At 28.5% G+C, this 17,625-nt stretch overlaps 4 protein-coding genes across 8 annotated transcripts; all 4 read right to left on the bottom strand.

Annotated features, from left to right (window-relative positions):
- Positions 1-611: 611 nt before the first annotated feature.
- On the bottom strand, positions 612-6,655 carry LOC122521245 (putative defense protein 3). Of its 2 annotated transcripts, none has more exons than XM_043641814.1 (5): positions 4,735-6,655; positions 4,334-4,570; positions 3,513-3,720; positions 1,588-1,686; positions 612-1,511 (listed from the first exon to the last, which is right to left on the bottom strand). In XM_043641814.1, the coding sequence occupies exons 2-4, from the start codon at positions 4,548-4,550 to the stop codon at positions 1,626-1,628; spliced, it is 486 nt and encodes a 161-aa protein (XP_043497749.1). In that variant the 5' UTR covers positions 4,551-4,570; positions 4,735-6,655; the 3' UTR covers positions 612-1,511; positions 1,588-1,625. The 2 variants fall into 2 exon arrangements, with proteins under 2 accessions (XP_043497749.1, XP_043497741.1); XM_043641806.1 differs by having other exon boundaries at positions 4,779-6,655.
- Positions 6,656-6,870: 215 nt separating this feature from the next.
- LOC122521234 (palmitoyltransferase ZDHHC6) lies at positions 6,871-9,332 on the bottom strand. Of its 2 annotated transcripts, none has more exons than XM_043641786.1 (7): positions 9,020-9,332; positions 8,583-8,764; positions 8,418-8,502; positions 8,073-8,347; positions 7,792-8,004; positions 7,534-7,721; positions 6,871-7,438 (listed from the first exon to the last, which is right to left on the bottom strand). In XM_043641786.1, exons 1-7 carry the CDS (start codon positions 9,072-9,074, stop codon positions 7,297-7,299), a joined length of 1,140 nt encoding a protein of 379 aa, XP_043497721.1. In that variant the 5' UTR covers positions 9,075-9,332; the 3' UTR covers positions 6,871-7,296. The 2 variants fall into 2 exon arrangements, with proteins under 2 accessions (XP_043497721.1, XP_043497730.1); XM_043641795.1 differs by having other exon boundaries at positions 8,205-8,347.
- A 208-nt stretch (positions 9,333-9,540) lies between these two features.
- Positions 9,541-12,549, bottom strand: LOC122521221 (sorting and assembly machinery component 50 homolog). 3 transcript variants are annotated; one of them, XM_043641773.1, is made up of 9 exons: positions 12,066-12,549; positions 11,732-11,785; positions 11,505-11,585; positions 11,223-11,441; positions 10,780-10,994; positions 10,321-10,699; positions 10,070-10,211; positions 9,917-10,002; positions 9,725-9,830 (listed from the first exon to the last, which is right to left on the bottom strand). In XM_043641773.1, exons 1-9 carry the CDS (start codon positions 12,084-12,086, stop codon positions 9,807-9,809), a joined length of 1,221 nt encoding a protein of 406 aa, XP_043497708.1. In that variant the 5' UTR covers positions 12,087-12,549; the 3' UTR covers positions 9,725-9,806. The 3 variants fall into 3 exon arrangements, with proteins under 3 accessions (XP_043497689.1, XP_043497700.1, XP_043497708.1); XM_043641754.1 differs by having other exon boundaries at positions 9,541-9,830; positions 9,917-10,211; positions 12,066-12,427; XM_043641765.1 differs by lacking the exon at positions 11,732-11,785 and having other exon boundaries at positions 9,541-9,830; positions 9,917-10,211; positions 12,066-12,427.
- A 375-nt stretch (positions 12,550-12,924) lies between these two features.
- Positions 12,925-17,381, bottom strand: LOC122521206 (anoctamin-1). Its single transcript, XM_043641733.1, has 11 exons — positions 17,291-17,381; positions 16,744-17,034; positions 16,522-16,647; positions 15,961-16,440; positions 15,285-15,678; positions 14,978-15,210; positions 14,688-14,885; positions 14,188-14,617; positions 13,872-14,077; positions 13,507-13,794; positions 12,925-13,322 (listed from the first exon to the last, which is right to left on the bottom strand). Exons 2-11 carry the CDS (start codon positions 17,026-17,028, stop codon positions 13,008-13,010), a joined length of 2,955 nt encoding a protein of 984 aa, XP_043497668.1. The 5' UTR covers positions 17,029-17,034; positions 17,291-17,381; the 3' UTR covers positions 12,925-13,007.
- Positions 17,382-17,625: the final 244 nt, after the last annotated feature.

Here is a 17,625-nt window from a genome sequence, read left to right as displayed (position 1 = left end):
AATCTCACCAAGCATTTCACCCAAAATTTCTTACAAATCGATCTACTTTTTCTATCTCTTTCTCCCTCTCTTTCTCTCTCGTGCATACGCGCGCGCGCGCGCGCATTTACAATTTATCCGAAACCTTGGCCGTTCGTACATTATTCTCATCTTTTGGCACCCGTCGAAAATTATTTTTCTCTATTCTATTCTTTCTCATATATATATAACCGATGAAAGAAAAACGATGTGTTTTTAATCGTTCGTTATTTTTAGTATCTGTATACATTATCAATGCAAAATCCAATTTCTTCTCTCTTTCGATGTGCATCGTGGAAAAAGGAGGAATAAATTATCTAGAATCGAGGGTTTCGTTTAACATCGATTTCTCCAACGATCGATTATAATCTTGCCTATCAATGATCTTCATTGCAATCGAATACCGTCCGTGATTAAATGTCATGACTCGTTATAACCATTTAACTATAGAAAATCGAACAGAGAAGTAATGTCGTGTTCGTATTAGAAAAATGAGGAAACTCTTTCGGGAATTCGTTGCTAACTAAAAGGGAACGACTAGTTTTTAACGTCATGATTCTTGTTTTTTTTCTCTCTCTTTCTCTCTCTTTTTCTTTTTTTTTGTTTCTTTCTCTTTATTTGAAGTAGGACACACTTTTACTTGCCGCTGAGATCTTACGCAATAGACAACCTCCTCCTCGATTCCTTTATTAGTAGGGGAACCGAACAGCGAAACCCTTTTCGACAAGTTAATAACAATAAATTCGTTTTACCGATCCAATTCGCAGCACGAGTTCAACTAGTTTGTGCGTTAATGCGAAAGGAGTCAAACTAGAATCACCTTCCTCGTTAGAGATCGTTGTGCAATTGCTAACAGTAACGAGTCGAAAATATTTTGCCCATATATCGTAGTCGTATTCCCTTAGGCTATTTCTTTTCTTTTTTTTTTTGTACTTTTTCCTATTCGAAGCAACAAATATTTCGATTACTTTACGAGTCTTTTTCTTTTTTCCCCCCCAACAAAAATCACGTTACATCTTGTTGTAATTGAATTGCCAGAAGCAAAACATTTTCGTCGATAATAAGTTAAACGTATATAGTTCGTTTAATAATCTTTAAACATTTGATCGATCAATTCTTACACAACCTTCGTCTATCGAAAAATAATTACATATATGTCTTATATATTGTTCATCGATGCTGCGTGTTTTAGGAAAAATTTAATGGATTTTATATAACATTATGTCGAGATTATGATAACGATGATGATGATTATATTGGCAAATATTACTTACTCTTGATGAACATTTTAATATTTTCTTTTTCTTTTTCTTTTTATTAAAACCATTAGTTAATTAATAAATTGAATAAAACAGTGCGTGATAAGGTACTTCGATAAATATCGATTGGTTCTAATGTCGATTGTTTTCGAGTCATTCGACACGAAGATTATCACTATTTTGTTTTGACATAATAAAATATTAAAATACGAGAATCTCTTTAGGTGTTCATTCCTGAAAACAAAAAGAAGAATATTGTTAATATAATATATTATTTATTTGTACGAATATGTATACATTATATACTTGCATTGAATTTTTGTTCCTTGTATTTCTTCTTTCATTTCATTAAGCCACTCGTGCAACCAAATCCGACCAAAATAATGCATATTCTTTTAAAATAGTACCGCTGGAAAAAGAAATTGAGTTAAATAGGATAGAGAAGACTGTAGTTTTTTTATATGTGCCAGTAATTATGACAATGGATTAATTGTATAATATGAAATTAATAATAAAATCCATTTTTTTTAATTTTCTTTTTATTTACTCCATTTTCATAATTACCAACACATATATATATATATATATTGTTCATCCCTCGTTTTACACATTTTGATGTAGACTACTCATTACGTATTTTCATTGATTCAACAGATAAACGGATAACTTTTATTGAATTTAAAATATTGTACCTTACGGTCTACTCTTCACGGACGAAATAACTCGACTGATGTTTTTCGGTCGACCGACTAAAATTTGTAGTATAGAATGCAAATTCGCAGGACCGTTCGTAAGTTAAGCGAAGCGTAATCGAAGCAGTAAACGTGCGCAATTACCTCTATTTATGACCATTCGCGTAGTAAGATTAATTATTTTCAGTGACGAGTAACATACAATACGAGTTAACGTGTATGTAATACAGATATCAATGTATTACTTCAATAAATACCTATAATTACAATGTGTTCACGTTGTCGGTTTACATTATTATCAATTTTACCATTTTTTATTATCTAAATTGACAATACGAATGACTCTAATGAAAAATGATGGTAATTATGAAAATAGAGAAATTAATTTAAAACAACCAAAAAATTAAAAAAAAAAAAGTATAAAAAAGAGAAAGGAATTTCACAATCTCTCGTAATTACATTATTGCGTTAACTCAATCTGTATATATGTCGTCGTGTTGTCGGTATGTTAATCATACGTATGTGTATATAGTAGACTTTCTAAACGCTTTTATATACACACGTGTACAATGTTAACGTAAGATCTTTAAACACGAGCAGAAGACGAAGTGGAAATAACGTTCGTCTTTACTTACGTTTCTTCGATAAATAATATATATATATATATACTATTTGTCATCCGAAGAAACGAAATGATTTAATTTGTCTTATAAAATCACGAGTTTTTATTTCAATTTTTAAATAGATGGGTAAAATGTTTCGTCACGAAGAATGAAAATATCATCAATCGTATTTCTCCATTACGTCTGATTATATATTCGTTGTTACTACTATTTACAAGCCTGTATCTTTCAAAGTTAAATCTAGCTACTGGCAACTGATTCTACATACATAGACATTGCTACTTGCTGTGCCAGCAAACTTTGAATTCAAGAAATATTATGAATTGTTACTCCATACCGCGTATATAATTCATTTTCATTTACTTTGTATTAAAATTGATTTCTATCGAATTTCAAATCGTTTTTAAGAAAAACAATTTATTATTCTTTTTTTTTTTTTAAATAAATTTTTTTTTCTATGCAAATACTAAAATTAAAGATAAGATTTCTATTTTTCTCAAATTAAAAAATCAATATTCTAGCTTTTTATTTAATGTTATCTTGTGTATTGTAATAAGAAACTAATCGAAAATTCAGTCATAGAAAATGATCTTTTGTTGAGAGTTAATCTGGCTTATACTCTTCGGATTTAATCTTATTCAATTTCCGAGCTACTTTTAACAATGAAAAAAATACTTTGTGGAAAAATAATCATATTAGGGAACGTAATCTCACGAGCTTTAGAGGTTTTACGTAAATCTTCGTTAATTAACCAGTCAAATTGTCATTCTTTTTTCGGTATATTTTATAATAGTAATTCAACTAATTCGCAAATCATTTGTTCATTAGTTTCACTTCGAAAATAGTTCAAATTCTTAATTAATTTTTTTGTCCCATCGAGGGGAAAGAGGATTGTATTTTTATTTATTCGAAATACTCACGTGAAGTAAACTTGGCCTCGAGTATTCGGTGGTGCATTCCAAATAAGAGTGGCCTGTTGTTTCTCACGTGGATCTGCGTGCGTTACAGCACTACATTCAGGATGGGTGTTTGTATTTGGTGTTTGTGCCCAAGAACCAATCCATGCATGGGTATTACTATCGCGTGCTTGTAAAAAGAATCCTTTGAAAGCTGAACCACTAATAGTTACTAAAATCAAAAGACAAATTAAATCGAAGTATGACGAAATAATCGTGTATCTGACTAAATTATTAGAATAAAGATCTATTATAGTACATCTTTATAAACAAAATATTATTTCATAAAAATAAATATTCCAAGTGAAATGCAATTGAAATTATAATTGAAAGATGCAAGATCAACTGTCGCGTAGGACGAAGAGAGAAATGTCAACGTTGCATGTTTTCCCACGTTATACACAAATGCTACTTGTTATCACGTTACTTAAAATCGATTAGCAAACTCGCTAATGCAAGTAGTTAAAAGCACAATGGACCAAAAATAACGTTCGCTTTATCTTCCCTTTCTAAAACATTCCTTTTATGAAGAAAGTTTGAAACTCTTATCTGTTTTACGATAAAACGAGCTTCTTATATTTCTAAAGACAACTTCGTCAATTATTTTGTAAAATTTCTTATTAAATAGATTCAATGGTTTTTTCTTTTTTCGAAAAAAGTGAATTTTTGATTCATCGTAAACATTGATCAAATAATTATAATTTTAATAATTAATACTACAAAATATGAGATCACTATGCTCCGAATTTTGTCCACTGAATAATCGAATCACGTTCATTACGTACCGGTAATTTGTGCTCCTGGAACGTATTCTGACGATGAGGCTACTAACGTATAGGGGCTTTTATCCGAGGGTTGACTTCTTGCATCCCCGTGATAGGGTTGATTCGGTCTTGGTTTGACACACGCATCTACTGGTGCACCATCGGGAAAACCGGAAACGAAAATCGAAGAGAGAACGATCGCTGATGTCGCGAATAGAAAATTCCTAATGAAATTCATTTTTGGAAGATCCTTGTGTCCTTTGCAAACGATTAAAATTAATTAGACATGATAAAAGTAGACGTAAAATCTTTTTATCTTATTAATAATTAAACAATGATATTAAACATAATTGATGATGAATGAAATAAAATATTTCAAAAACTATAACACATTTACCGATTTAAAATAATTATACGCTTACTTTTCAATTAAATTTAAATCGAAAATAAAATTCTGAACGCTCACTTTCACTTGATTTCGTTGGTCCTCCTTAGATAGGTGCACGAAAGAAACTGCTATGACCGATCTCTGGCGAGTAAGTCAAATGTCAATGAAATCCCACCAGTTAAAGGCAAAGGTGGTTTTAATTCGCTTTTGCGAATTATTACTTTCACTCGACCCTTCTTTACTCTTTTAATCTGATCTCATCATTTTATTTTGTTTCTCATTAAATTAGGCCAAAAAGTTCCTTTGTAATATGTTCATCATTTATTTATACTATTGTTTTGATCATATTTTCCTATCTCATCTTCGGAAATATAAATTAATGATTTTTCCGATAATCGAATTATCTGTTTCATTGATGATATGCATCCAGAATAAATCCGTCGAAATTTAATCAAAAATATATAATTATATGAGTAATTCAAAAATAGGATCCTATGTTTTATGTCATATGATTTGCATAATATTCTTGATCTTATATACAGAGTGTCTCAAGAGTTTCTTTACCGAACTGAAAAATTAAAAATTTATTTTTGGCACGTATATGGGATAACTGCATGGTGGGCCCATACAATTTTAACAATACTGTAATTTGAAACTCATATTTTTTGAAATGAAAAACAAAAATATTATAATTCTATTAATAAATGAATACTGTGTGATTTGTTGTTTCTCTACTTCTTCTAAAGCAACTTTTGAGATGCACTGTATGCATGGCTATAAAATATACATTTTGCAATATTACAATATTCTTTCATTAAATATATTTTTGCAACAATTCAAATATTTGAATAACGCACTCAAGCAGAGAGTTCTCTAATCGCAGAAGCTAATCCGACCCTTTCACTGTTGAATGCCACACTCGCCGTGACGTGGGTTTTATATTTACATACCAATCGTTTCACGATTCGTCCGATGTTTGACTGTCGTGTTATGTTATTGACATACTTACATATATAGATGCTTTTTCAGTGTGTCTATTTGTTGTTGCATAACGTAAATAATATATTCTTCCGAAAAATAATTAGCATAATACATTATATAAGAGTACTTATAAAAAAACAATATTATCTGATTCATACAGATATTTGAATACTCTATTTTTATCATAACATGAACTTCATGTTAATACAATTGTACAAATTATTCACATATCATATGGTCCTCTTTTATTTTATATTACTTTTAAAGTGAGTGTATGTGCATCGCATAATTTAATAGAAAATAATTACAAAGAATATCAAACGCATATAATAAATCTTATTGTACATATTGACAGATTGCAATTATAATTGATATGATCTTTAATGTCACATAAAATGAATTTCCTTAAATCATTCTGTGTGAAATTAGATTATCGTGCTGTTTTTATCTATCGTTGTAAATTACATATGTGTAGATGTTGGTATGTAGTAAGTTTAATATAAAAATGTTAATTTTACACACGAGCAACATAAGAATATTTTTTAAATCTACATATTTGTCATTTAATTCAATACAGATACAAAAAGTAATAGTAAAAGTATCACAGACTTAAAATCGTTATGTTATACTAATGTATAAAAATACAAATAAATGAAATTTAACGTGTCTGATGTAATAGTTTAGAATTATGATTACATTAACATTTGTTCATTAGTTCAGATTAATGATCAAAACTATTTAATTTCTACATGGAAAACATATCCCTGAGAACAGTGTTTACAGTTCACGTTCTACGAATATATCTTATATTTTATTGTCATAGGAATTAGTGATCATACGTAATAATACCAGCTCACGTTATGGCTAAACTAAAAGTACGATGAGACATGTTAATTAGATATACTTTCTTCTATACATAAAAAAAATTACATGATTTTTTTATATTATAAATTCTTATTATTTGTATTCTTTTTAAAAATATAAATAATAATTTACTATTAAAAATTTATATGACTATTTCAAAATATTGAACCTCAGAATTTATCTGTTATTTAATTTAAAAGATTAAATTTTATATGAGTATATATATAAAGTGCTTTAAACCTGAGTTAGACTATTTTAGATTTTACGCAATATACATATATGAGTTATGGAATCTTAATATAAATACATATAGAACATTCTTGTCTACTGTTTGTTAAAATGACATTAATGTCTGATGTATATTCACGTTAAAAAACGGTACACCACTGAAAATATAGTACTGTACTTTGACCGTGTAATTAAAAAAGGTAACACCTTCAAAAGAGTTAGTTTGAAAAAAGTACCTTCTACGTTTCTGACACGTTATTTATATTTAAAGAAAAAAAAAGGAAAAAAGCAGTAATTTTCAGATTACTGCTTTTGTTTCTTTTATTAATATAAGATTGTTTCTTATTGCTTTTCTTTGTAATATATGATAGAGCTTGTTAAGATAAATCTAACAGTATGAATGAATTCAAATGTCAAAAAATCGTTAGACATTGCCTTTTTTTAATTCTACGGTAGAAATGGCATTACTTATTTTCTATTTTTCACTCTATATCTAAAAGCACTATCATTTTAAAATAAATTTTTAATCAGACTTAGATGATGTCAAAGTATATTGATTACTTTCTATGAGTTCAATTGCACACGGTCGCGGGAACCATCCTCGTACTCGTTTTATGGGAAAATCAATTATAGCCTTTTGTTCCTTTTCTCCAAATAACCAATATCTACAATAATAAATTTGAGAAATTCTTCTAACTTAAAATAATTCTATTAACAAAAGATTAAATATCAAAATGTTTTGATTTAAATAAAACAATACCTTCGCCAACGTGTGACAATCACAATATCTGTCACATCTAGTTTAATTCGTGTTTCGTCTGTATAAGGAGGATGACACAATACCCCCCAACCATGTTGAATTGGTAACCACGAGCCAGAAGAAGGTTTTATTATCCTATATCTACGTGCCCTTCTCCGTTTATCCATTTTTTGTGCTAATTGCTCTTTCTACAGAAATATTTTTTTCTCAAATATGAGTACGAAACCGAAACAAATTAAAAGAAAGATTATATTTTACCGTTAATGTGTATTGATCGCAGCCATCGATCACAGGCCAATTTATACCATCACCTACAGGTGAACAATCCCATGTAAAAACTTGTCTCATATTAAATAGCCACCCCTTTGAATATGGATGAATGAATTTTTCATCTGTACCAAATCTACGATGATATGCTTTTTCTGATATCCAATCCTCTATTTCAGTTTTGTTCTTTATAATAGATATCATCTGGTAAAAACATAAATAATATAATCATAATGAACTAAAAATTGCTTATTTAAATTTTGATTACGTACCTGAAAGTAAAGTAACATTCCTACAGTAAGAACCACACCGATTGATAAACCGATGGTGAAAATAACTAAAATCAAAGTAAAAACAGAAGGTGGTGGAAATGGTATAGGTTTTAATGATAATACAGTAACAACCCAAGCAATTAGTATAACGGTGGAAATGAAACAACCGCCAACTGCACTAGCCAAAAATGCTGTAAAATGTCCATGGTTGTGATGACCAACACAATTGTTTATCCATGGACAATGATGATCCATTTTCATAACACAAAGACCACCTATAAATGATAGAAGATTATATTTATGTACGAAGTTATTGTCTCTATTATTGATAAACGAAGAAATTACATTTTCTGCAATGATGAGATCTTGGTGCTTTGTATCCTTGACAAACGGTACAATACTGTAAAAATTGAGCATCTGTAGCTTTTTCCTAAAAAAAAAAAGAAATCAAAATGGACAGCTTATTAAAATGTTTCAATGAACTTTGCAATTAATTTAAATTAATATTACCGGTTTCCATTTTAATGGTAAAAATCCAGGCCCCTCAAAAATTGCACTGATGAAATGAAAAAGAGTTGATCCGCTAAAGAAAAAAAAGAAACAAAAATTTGCTGTTGCCCAAAAGCTTTCTTGAGGTGGCCACCATTGTCTACTACAATGTATTGTTATTAATGTGATAATTTTTATAATTCCTGAAAAGAAATATAATATTTTAAATAACTTTTTATAGAAATCTTTTTGAATTCCCCGCGAAAAAATATGTTTGGAATAAAACGGGCGGAGTCCTTCGTCGTTTTAACAAATACCACGAAAAATTTATTGCTAATATATAAAATAGTTTAAAAACAATATAATTCTGTATAACTTCTTTCTTTTTCAGTATATAAATTATTATACGACAAAAAAGAAATTTTATTTTAATAAGTTATTAATGTTAACTGACGTACCTAAAGCAGTAAGCGGTCCCCAATGGCATATTTTTTTTAACGGACCGATACACATATTGTTATAATACCATCCGAACAGGCTTAAAAATTTTTCGTAATTGTTTAAGATTCAATAAAATAGGTTATTAAATAGTTTATTGACAAAACGCATCTATCAAAATCTTTGACAAATCGTCTCGAAACAAGGAATTCCAATCAATTTTTGATCCGTAAAGTTGGCAATACTAAACTCGACAGTTCATATCGTTTTAGCAAATAGTAGAAAATGGCGCTTAATTCAAAATACTTATTAAATATTCGTAGGAAATAAATATAGCATTTATTAATCAACAATTTATATTATTTCAACAAAAAATAAGAAATAATATTTTTTCCTTTTCATAAAAAAGCTTTTTCTTTAAATACTTTCTTCATTTTGTTTTTTTCTACAAATAGACATGAATAAGTGACATAATTGATTAGTCTACAATGTAGACAATTAATAAACTATCAGCGATATGAAATCGTAAGCTTCGCTTGTACTCTAATATCAGGTTTTGTTCAAACGTTCAATTGTTACATTACAATGGAATAAATTGTATCCATCAATACAAGATGTACAATTACTATATAAAAATATAATTTGTTCATAAGTATTGTACACCAATACCAAATTGAAATTGTCGCAATACATCACTCCTAACAAATAATAAAGGCATTATTACATTTAATTCTATTCTGGCAGCATTTCCAAGCTCCATCGCAATGCCTCCTCCAACAGAACAACGAACATTTTCCGTAAATATCTTCATATTTTCTTTATAATTATTAGCTGAAAAAGAAATGATATCTTTAAAAATTTTTAATACTATATATAAATAAGAAATAATATATTATATTATTTATATAAAACCTTACCAAGTTTAGCTGTAAAATTAGAAAGATTACCACCATTGATAAAACCATGTAGTTTAAATAGGTCACCGAAACCATTACGACCCGGCCTGAATGGAAGAGGTGTGTAAGCGTGTAAAGCAGCTGACCAATATACGTCACCGCCTGTAGCATTACCTTCACTGCGAGGGCCACAACCTCTCATGTCGAAACCTCTAATATTTAAGGGTCCACCCAAGAAAAAGTGGTCAATAATACTAATTTTCATATCATTATTAATGCTTCTTAATAATCCTGCTTGAGCAGCTACTTGGAACGTCTACATTAAATAAAGATATATAAATAAATAATCAAAATATATTAAAATGTTTTAAACATAGAATGAAATTGTATATATAATCAATTAAGACATATGAAAACATACTAACAAGGTATTTATGTGGTGACCAATTGCTTTGCATCATAAGTTCATTTTTTATAAATCCGATATCTCCACCTAAGCCTGCAATTTCACTAGAAAATTGGATAAAATTTCCTCTAGTTGGAAATAGTCTAGCATCCCTTTTATCGAGTGAACAAATGTGTCTTAAGGCTGATTTTAAGCTTGGACCACATTGTTCGCGAACACTAAACGATGCCTGTCGAGAGCACGATACTTGTCTAAATGCTGCTTCATATTGAAAGTTGTGCTTTAATGTATTTATTGTTCCTGTATACCAGGCTATATCCAGTAAAAGCCCATTATCTCTCTCCGTATATCCAGACCATGGAAAATTACTTGAGGTACCATATAAACTACCTGTTAATCTAATATTTATTTAACTCGTTAAAATTATGTAACCTTTTATATACCATGTGTGGAAAATAAACTGGGTGACTATATTTACATTGTATGCAACCAATCATTTATAAGTGGTTTAATAGTAGAGATATTTATATTACTTGAGCTCTTATTGCCATATGAATACTCTACTTGAACTTTTTCTCCTCTTCCAAGGATATTAGGTGCTTTTGCACTAACAAGAATTGATCCTTCATTATTGCCCACCATTGTGTTTATTGACCCCATCAGACGACTCATCTCTCGGACAGTAAAAGTTACCTAATTAGATTTATAATGTTTAGATTTATACATACAAATACACGCACACACGCGAATGTATGCATACATATGCATATCTAAATGAATATTTTTTGAAGACATTCATATGTATTTTTGACAAAACCCAAATGTTACGTTGTAAAATCTATTGTAATTATACTTTAAATGAAATTTCAATCTGAGAAATTACTTATTCTTTGTTGAATTAGTGTAATTATATAGACCCACTTCTACACCTTCTGGGGTAGCATTAGGACCTTCACTTATATCGATGAAGATTCCAATATTCTTGAAGCATCCTAAAGCTTCCAGTTTTCCTCGTACTTTATGAGCACGCACAATAACTTCTTGAAAATCATGAGCTTTAAAGAGTTCTGAAACTTGTGATTTTATAATATCATCCTTCGTACGGCCAAGTCCATCAATGTGTATTTTATCAACGCGTGCCTATTAAAATAAGAAAAGACAGTAATTTTTTTCTAATATAACTATCGAGTAATAATAACTTACTTTTATTGCTTGTAGATCTAACGCTTGTGTCTGTACATTTTTCTTCCTCTCAAAATCCGGTTGTGTATTATTATAATCTGACTGAAATAAAAAATTGTATAATAAATTACTTTTAAATAATTAAATTCTATAATATGTTTGTTTCTATTAAAACTTTCAGTTATTTTAAAAAGTTTTGTATGACAGGATTTAGATTTAATTTCAATGAAAATAAAAAATATTATTACATGCATCTTTTTACTCGTAAAACGTTGACCCATATTTTTTGGAGTACCCAGATCCTAGAAGATTAATAGAACGTTATGAAGTCATGTTATAAATGACTTGTAAGTCGTCATATCTTAATTTAGAATGAGATTTTTGTAATAAAAACTAATTTAATTATATATATATATATATACATTTACATCTCTGTATATGACATTTTATATTATTTCTATAATATATATTGATAATGTATGAAAATTATCAATTGAACGATTTAAATAATTACCACGCGTAAACTAACAATTTATCTTTAAGGTTATGTGATGTACAGATTAATATATATTATTTATATACCTTGGCATGAACAGTTCCCATTTTTTGTTTTTATTCACAACTTGGCTTAAGAAAGTAACAAGTAGTAAAAATGAAATTTATATAAACGTTTCTGTGAATAATGGTATTTATAAAAACACGTCTCTAATTTTTTAAATTAAGCATAGAACAAACGAGAGTTGGTGTTAAGAACCGTAACTTTCAATACGAAAGATCGTCTACAACTTTAATTCCATACATGCACAATGCAATGGCGCAATGATAAGTTGATACTTTATTGCAATAATGCAAAAAAAAATTCAAGAGAAACATTGGTCATTTATACATATAACAGTTTAGAGTAGTAATATACAGTATATGATACAGTAACTAATACATTTTAAATAAGATAATGACATTGAAAAAGAAATTACGACAATATACCATTTAATTTTGTTAATAAGGAATTGAATCTATTACAGCTAATTATGATCTAAGCAACGCTACGAGAATATTTCATCCTGTGTCCGCTAGGGGGTTTATCAGTGGCTTTATATATATATATAAGTTTTTTTTTATAATATATGTTATAACATATAAACATTTAAATAATTCAAAAAATAAATACGATTCTAAAAGATGTAATAGAATAATAAAAGACGAAATTTGTTAATTATTTAACTAATAGATCCGCCTAAGTTCTTATAATCTATATATTCAACCTAATCATTGCATTTAATGACATAGTATAAAAAAGTAGTGTTATTATTTTTTTATGTTCTGAATCATCTTATGTTATTATTAAAAGAAAGATAGAGGAACATTCAGATAATTTTATTTTACAAATAGATAAAATATTTTATAAAAGTATAACTTAAAATATCTTCTTCTTCTTCTTCTTAAAATATATTATATATATATAAAAGCGAGTATTAAAGATATAATAATTAAATTTACACGTCATGAAAATTTGTATCCAAAACTTCATAAAGCAGCTGGACCAACCCGTGTTGTTGTAGAAATAGGAGACACAGGACTACCATGAACTTCTAAATCAAATTCAGAATTGGATAATGATCCTCTCATAACTCTATTCCATCTATCTGCACTTTCATTACTTAAAACATAATGCTGCGAATTTTCTGTACTTGTATTTGGTTGTGAACTTGCACGCAATGCTTCTTGGTGTATAATAATTTCATTAGTTATATATGCTTCACGGCGTATCTTGTCTCGTAGTTTTGGACTAATATCAGGAATGCACCAACGCACAAGAATCATAACCATGGCTACTATATTCTGGAAATAATACAAATTACCCATATATAATGTGGTATAATTAAATTTTTTATTGATAATTTTTAATTTATTGTTATTAATAATATATCTGTTATATTTATTTATAAGCATTTAATTTAAAAAATTTGTAAATTCATCTATTCATTCTTTATACAATGGGACTAACTACTAATAATAAGCATACCTCAAATACTACAATGAAAGCTAATCTGGCTGCCAAAATATGCCAAAATGTAATGGTATATTGATACTTATTTTTGGACGATGGTGGTTCCCTAAAATCTGGATATCTACAGATTTCCACTGTTCGTTGATTATTTATATTCAATGGTTGAGTGTTATTTTCAAAATCCTTGACATTAAATTTTGCTAAAGAATAATCCAAAAAGCCCTCTAAACTGTAATTATCAGAAACTGCCATTAGATAAACTAAACGTGGTATAAAATTAGACGTGAAAGCAATGATGAAACCCTGAAATTAGGTAGTAGATTTACAGCAAAGATCTTTTTACATATGTTAAAATACATTAAGAAAATTTGATTACTTACATTAGTTATAACTGATATTTTAGAAATTGAATCGAGAATTCTGTACCATATACCGATATCTGTAACACGCTGTCCAACAGGTCGGCGAAACATTGTTAATAACTTCTTAGCATCCAATCGCATTTCAAGAACATTATTTAATAAAGCAAAAAATGGTGCAAGTGGAAAAGCAGCAACAAAAATAGTAACAAATCCATATTGCAATACTGAAAGAATATATTTTTAAATGGTAGAATTAGAAAAAATATTATCAAACAACGAAATTGTAACTTATATTCTAAATTCATTAAGATATAATTAATTATATTTATATTACCCATCTCCAAGTATTCTGGAAATAAACTTCTAGGTCCAAATTGTACTAATTTATAATCTTTAACCCATTGAGGATCTTTCTTGGAAGCATTTTTTTGTTCTTTCGACATTTTTCGAGTACCGACATGAACTTTCAACGTATTCAACCATTTAAAAAATAATGGATATAACATTTCTAAAATTGTATTCATCGCTTGTTTTCCAATCATAATAATACTAAGTTGAATACATAATTCCATTAGACAACCACCAGGACCACATTCTTCTTGTCGAAAGTGAAAGAAACGATTATAATTTCCTGGATATCCAACAAATTTTCCTTTGAAAAATGCGATGTAAAATATAGAAGCATAATAATTCACAAATTCGAGCAAATATATTTTTAAAGTCAAACTATCATCAAATTCAGTTTGTGTGCGAAGAAGTTCGATCTGAAATAATAAATGTTTGTTATTATTAAAACAAATTGTATTTAATCAAATATAAATATTGATTTATTACCTCCGTTAAGTATTCAGCTAACCAAACATAAACCCAATTAAAAACTATAATACATCCTAAATTAATAGAGGCCGCAGTGGCTGTCGTAAATAATATAGCATAACTAGTAACCATAGGATGACCATAAAAACTCAGTGCAGTTAAAACAGACATTCTGTACAGTACTACTCCTAGTACAGCAGCCATTGCTACTGCTATCTACAAGTGATATAATAAAATGATAACTTGTGTGTTATGATATTTAAAGTTTAAAATAAAATATTGTATATATACACATTAAGAAAATATACCAGTAAGAGAATAACAGAGAAACTAAGAATTTTGGCAGGAAGCTTCATTTTCCAATATGGAACTTTTGGTTCTTCGGTATTTGTAATAATATTAAGAGATTTTTTCTTAATATGTGCAAGTCTTGCTAAGTAGAGTGGCCTAGGATGTTCTTCTTGAGCATCTAAACTTGTTATATCCCATCTATGAGTTATTTCAGCTGAATATTTTTTCCATAATTCCAAAAATAGAGTGGCTGTAATTATAATACTATTACTATATTTCCATAAAAAGTTATTCTTCGATTAATCTAATTTAAAATTATCTTACCCCATAATGACATAAATACTGCAAAAAAGACTGTAGAAGGATTATCAAATAAATATGTTATTCGAGCATGTAAACATGTTTCTTTTAGATCCCAATATCCACAAAAATGATCACATAATGGACACATATCAATAGTACCATTGGTATTACATATATCTTCACTAGGTTCATTAGAATATAATGTAGCACAACTGTATATAAAACATAGGACTCCAACTATACTAGCTGGTATTAACATGTGTGTATAAAACCCCAACCAAGCGAAGTACAATCCGATTTTAACACCAAAATATTCTTTAACATAGTCTAATGGTTGATAATGGAGACATTTTCTTACACTAGCCCATTCATTATACAAAAGGTATCGCATAGAATCCATAGTATGAAGGGTACCCTATGAATAATAAATATTTCCCTTAAAATAAAAATATTTCAAAATATATATTTCATAAAATTTAACATACGTACAAAGAAACATTCAAAATTGTTATTATATTTCTTCTTAACTTTGATTATTGCTTATTAACAAGTACCATCCATGGTAATATTTTTACGGTAATTTGCTGATTCTTTATGCCACACTATTTGTTAATAAAAAAACTTACCCTGGACTTGAAAATTTAACTTATTGAAATCTGTATGTTGTTAGTAATGAAAAATTGAGAATACAACTTACATCATGTAATGGATATGCTGCCACATACGATCTTTCAGAAATAAGTCGTTCAATACCAAATGCAAAGTCATCATTCTTGCCTTTAGCAAATCGTGTTCTATCCAAAATAAACTGAACTACTCTTGATCGTATTGCAGAAGTAAAAAAGTTAGGGGAATCTAAATCAAATAAGTATTCTTTATCTCGACTATATATAGCAGTAAAATTATGCTTAATTGCTGGAAAAATAGTTGTATCAACATAATAATTTTTCATAATTCTTTTAAAGAGAGAATTCACTTCGTGGATTATAACATTATTGTATGTTGGAGGATTTACTAGTTCAGGTATTTCTTTCATTGGAAGTCTAAGTTTTAATATTTCTGCATATCGTCGTAGAACTTCTCGAGGAGCATGAATTTTTATAAAATGCAAACCATTTGATTCTACTGGCTCATATTCTAACTCCAATCCTTCTTTTAATAGATTTGTCTCAAATACCTACATATAATATTATGTATAAATAGAGCATGTGTAACTTAATTTAAATTAAATAATATGGTAGGTATATAGGTTTCATACCCGTCTATGTTCCACACTACGGTATGTTTGTGCTTCTCCATCAAAATCATCCCAAACTAGTACAAAATCAACAGAACGAATCTTATCTTTAAAAAATAAACTGAATCTTGTAGAACTATCGGATTGCTATAAAGAAGATTAAAAATATTAATGTTGCATATTATAAAATAAATGAAGAAAAAGAATTAACATAAAACATATATTGCATCAATAAGAACATACATTTATTTCGTTAAAGCTCCCATTCATGATAACTTCATTATTTTCGATATCAATAGGCAATATATCATCATTATTCGAGGAATCATTGAATTGTGCTGGTATTTGACTGTTCAAACTATTCATACTTATGGCATCTTCATAAAATGTATTTCTGGGACTTCGATAGATAGTTTGTTCTGATCCATGATTTAAATTATCTTGTAGAGAATGATAAACACTCAATGCAGGAGTATGACTTTCACACTGCTGCGTCAATCTGATGAAAGCTTCATCTTCTCCATCCATATTTTACTGAAAAGATTACAATAGAAACTTTCTTTTTAAGCCGAAGAGAATTTACATTGCATAAAGACAAAAATAAGCTTTTTATTTTTTGTTTTATTGAATAGATTATTTTAAATAAATATATATATTATATATATATGTTGTGTGTTGTGTGTATTGTGTATATATATATATATATAATCTATAATAATAATAATTTTTTAAAGTACAAAGATTTTCTTTAGAATAACCAAAAATTAATATTGTGTAATATAAAACTTACCAAATTAATACAAAAAAATTGACCAATTTTTATGCACTAAAATTAATAACCAACGATTCTTCAAAGTAATCATCATTATTTTCAAATATATACGTCTAGTTCACGTGTCAAATTATTAGGGTTATGTTACAAAGCATTCTATCCAGCTTAAATACATTTTGACAAAAAAGGTCTCAGTGACTTGCTGAACGTCACGAATACGACTTTACTTCTAGTCGTTTATTGGGTATATAAAATTACAGTGGAGGGGAGTAAGCTTATCCTGTGTGTGTCATAATATAAGAATTTTCTACCATTTTAATTTAGAATAAATTTAATCTTATGGCGGTAAACAT

The sequence above is a fragment of the Polistes fuscatus genome, unplaced genomic scaffold (genome assembly GCF_010416935.1).
Source record: "Polistes fuscatus isolate 324 unplaced genomic scaffold, CU_Pfus_HIC Scaffold1, whole genome shotgun sequence".
Lineage (NCBI taxonomy): Eukaryota > Metazoa > Arthropoda > Insecta > Hymenoptera > Vespidae > Polistes > Polistes fuscatus.
The sequence above is the reverse complement of the archived record's forward strand: the minus strand, read 5'-3'. Positions and strand labels throughout refer to the sequence as shown.

What these genes read in the sequence shown, in the direction of transcription:
- LOC122521245 (XM_043641814.1), bottom strand. Translation starts at nt 4,550, where the DNA reads ATGAATTTCATTAGGAATTTTCTATTCGCGACATCAGCGATCGTTCTC. An exon ending in TCCAGGAGCACAAATTACCG is followed by an intron (nt 3,721 to 4,333) that starts GTACGTAATGAA and finishes TTTTGATTTTAG; the next exon opens with TAACTATTAGTGGTTCAGCT. An exon ending in CGAGGCCAAGTTTACTTCAC is followed by an intron (nt 1,687 to 3,512) that starts GTGAGTATTTCG and finishes TTCTTTTTCCAG; the next exon opens with CGGTACTATTTTAAAAGAAT.
- LOC122521234 (XM_043641786.1), bottom strand. Translation starts at nt 9,074, where the DNA reads ATGTGTATCGGTCCGTTAAAAAAAATATGCCATTGGGGACCGCTTACT. An exon ending in GGGACCGCTTACTGCTTTAG is followed by an intron (nt 8,765 to 9,019) that starts GTACGTCAGTTA and finishes ATTTCTTTTCAG; the next exon opens with GAATTATAAAAATTATCACA. An exon ending in GCGATCAATACACATTAACG is followed by an intron (nt 7,722 to 7,791) that starts GTAAAATATAAT and finishes ATATTTCTGTAG; the next exon opens with AAAGAGCAATTAGCACAAAA.
- LOC122521221 (XM_043641754.1), bottom strand. Translation starts at nt 12,086, where the DNA reads ATGGGAACTGTTCATGCCAAG. An exon ending in TAGATCTACAAGCAATAAAA is followed by an intron (nt 11,442 to 11,504) that starts GTAAGTTATTAT and finishes TTATTTTAATAG; the next exon opens with GCACGCGTTGATAAAATACA. An exon ending in GGTCACCACATAAATACCTT is followed by an intron (nt 10,212 to 10,320) that starts GTTAGTATGTTT and finishes TATTTAATGTAG; the next exon opens with ACGTTCCAAGTAGCTGCTCA.
- LOC122521206 (XM_043641733.1), bottom strand. Translation starts at nt 17,028, where the DNA reads ATGGATGGAGAAGATGAAGCTTTCATCAGATTGACGCAGCAGTGTGAA. An exon ending in GGAGCTTTAACGAAATAAAT is followed by an intron (nt 16,648 to 16,743) that starts GTATGTTCTTAT and finishes TCTTCTTTATAG; the next exon opens with CAATCCGATAGTTCTACAAG. An exon ending in TCCAGAATACTTGGAGATGG is followed by an intron (nt 14,078 to 14,187) that starts GTAATATAAATA and finishes ATATTCTTTCAG; the next exon opens with TATTGCAATATGGATTTGTT.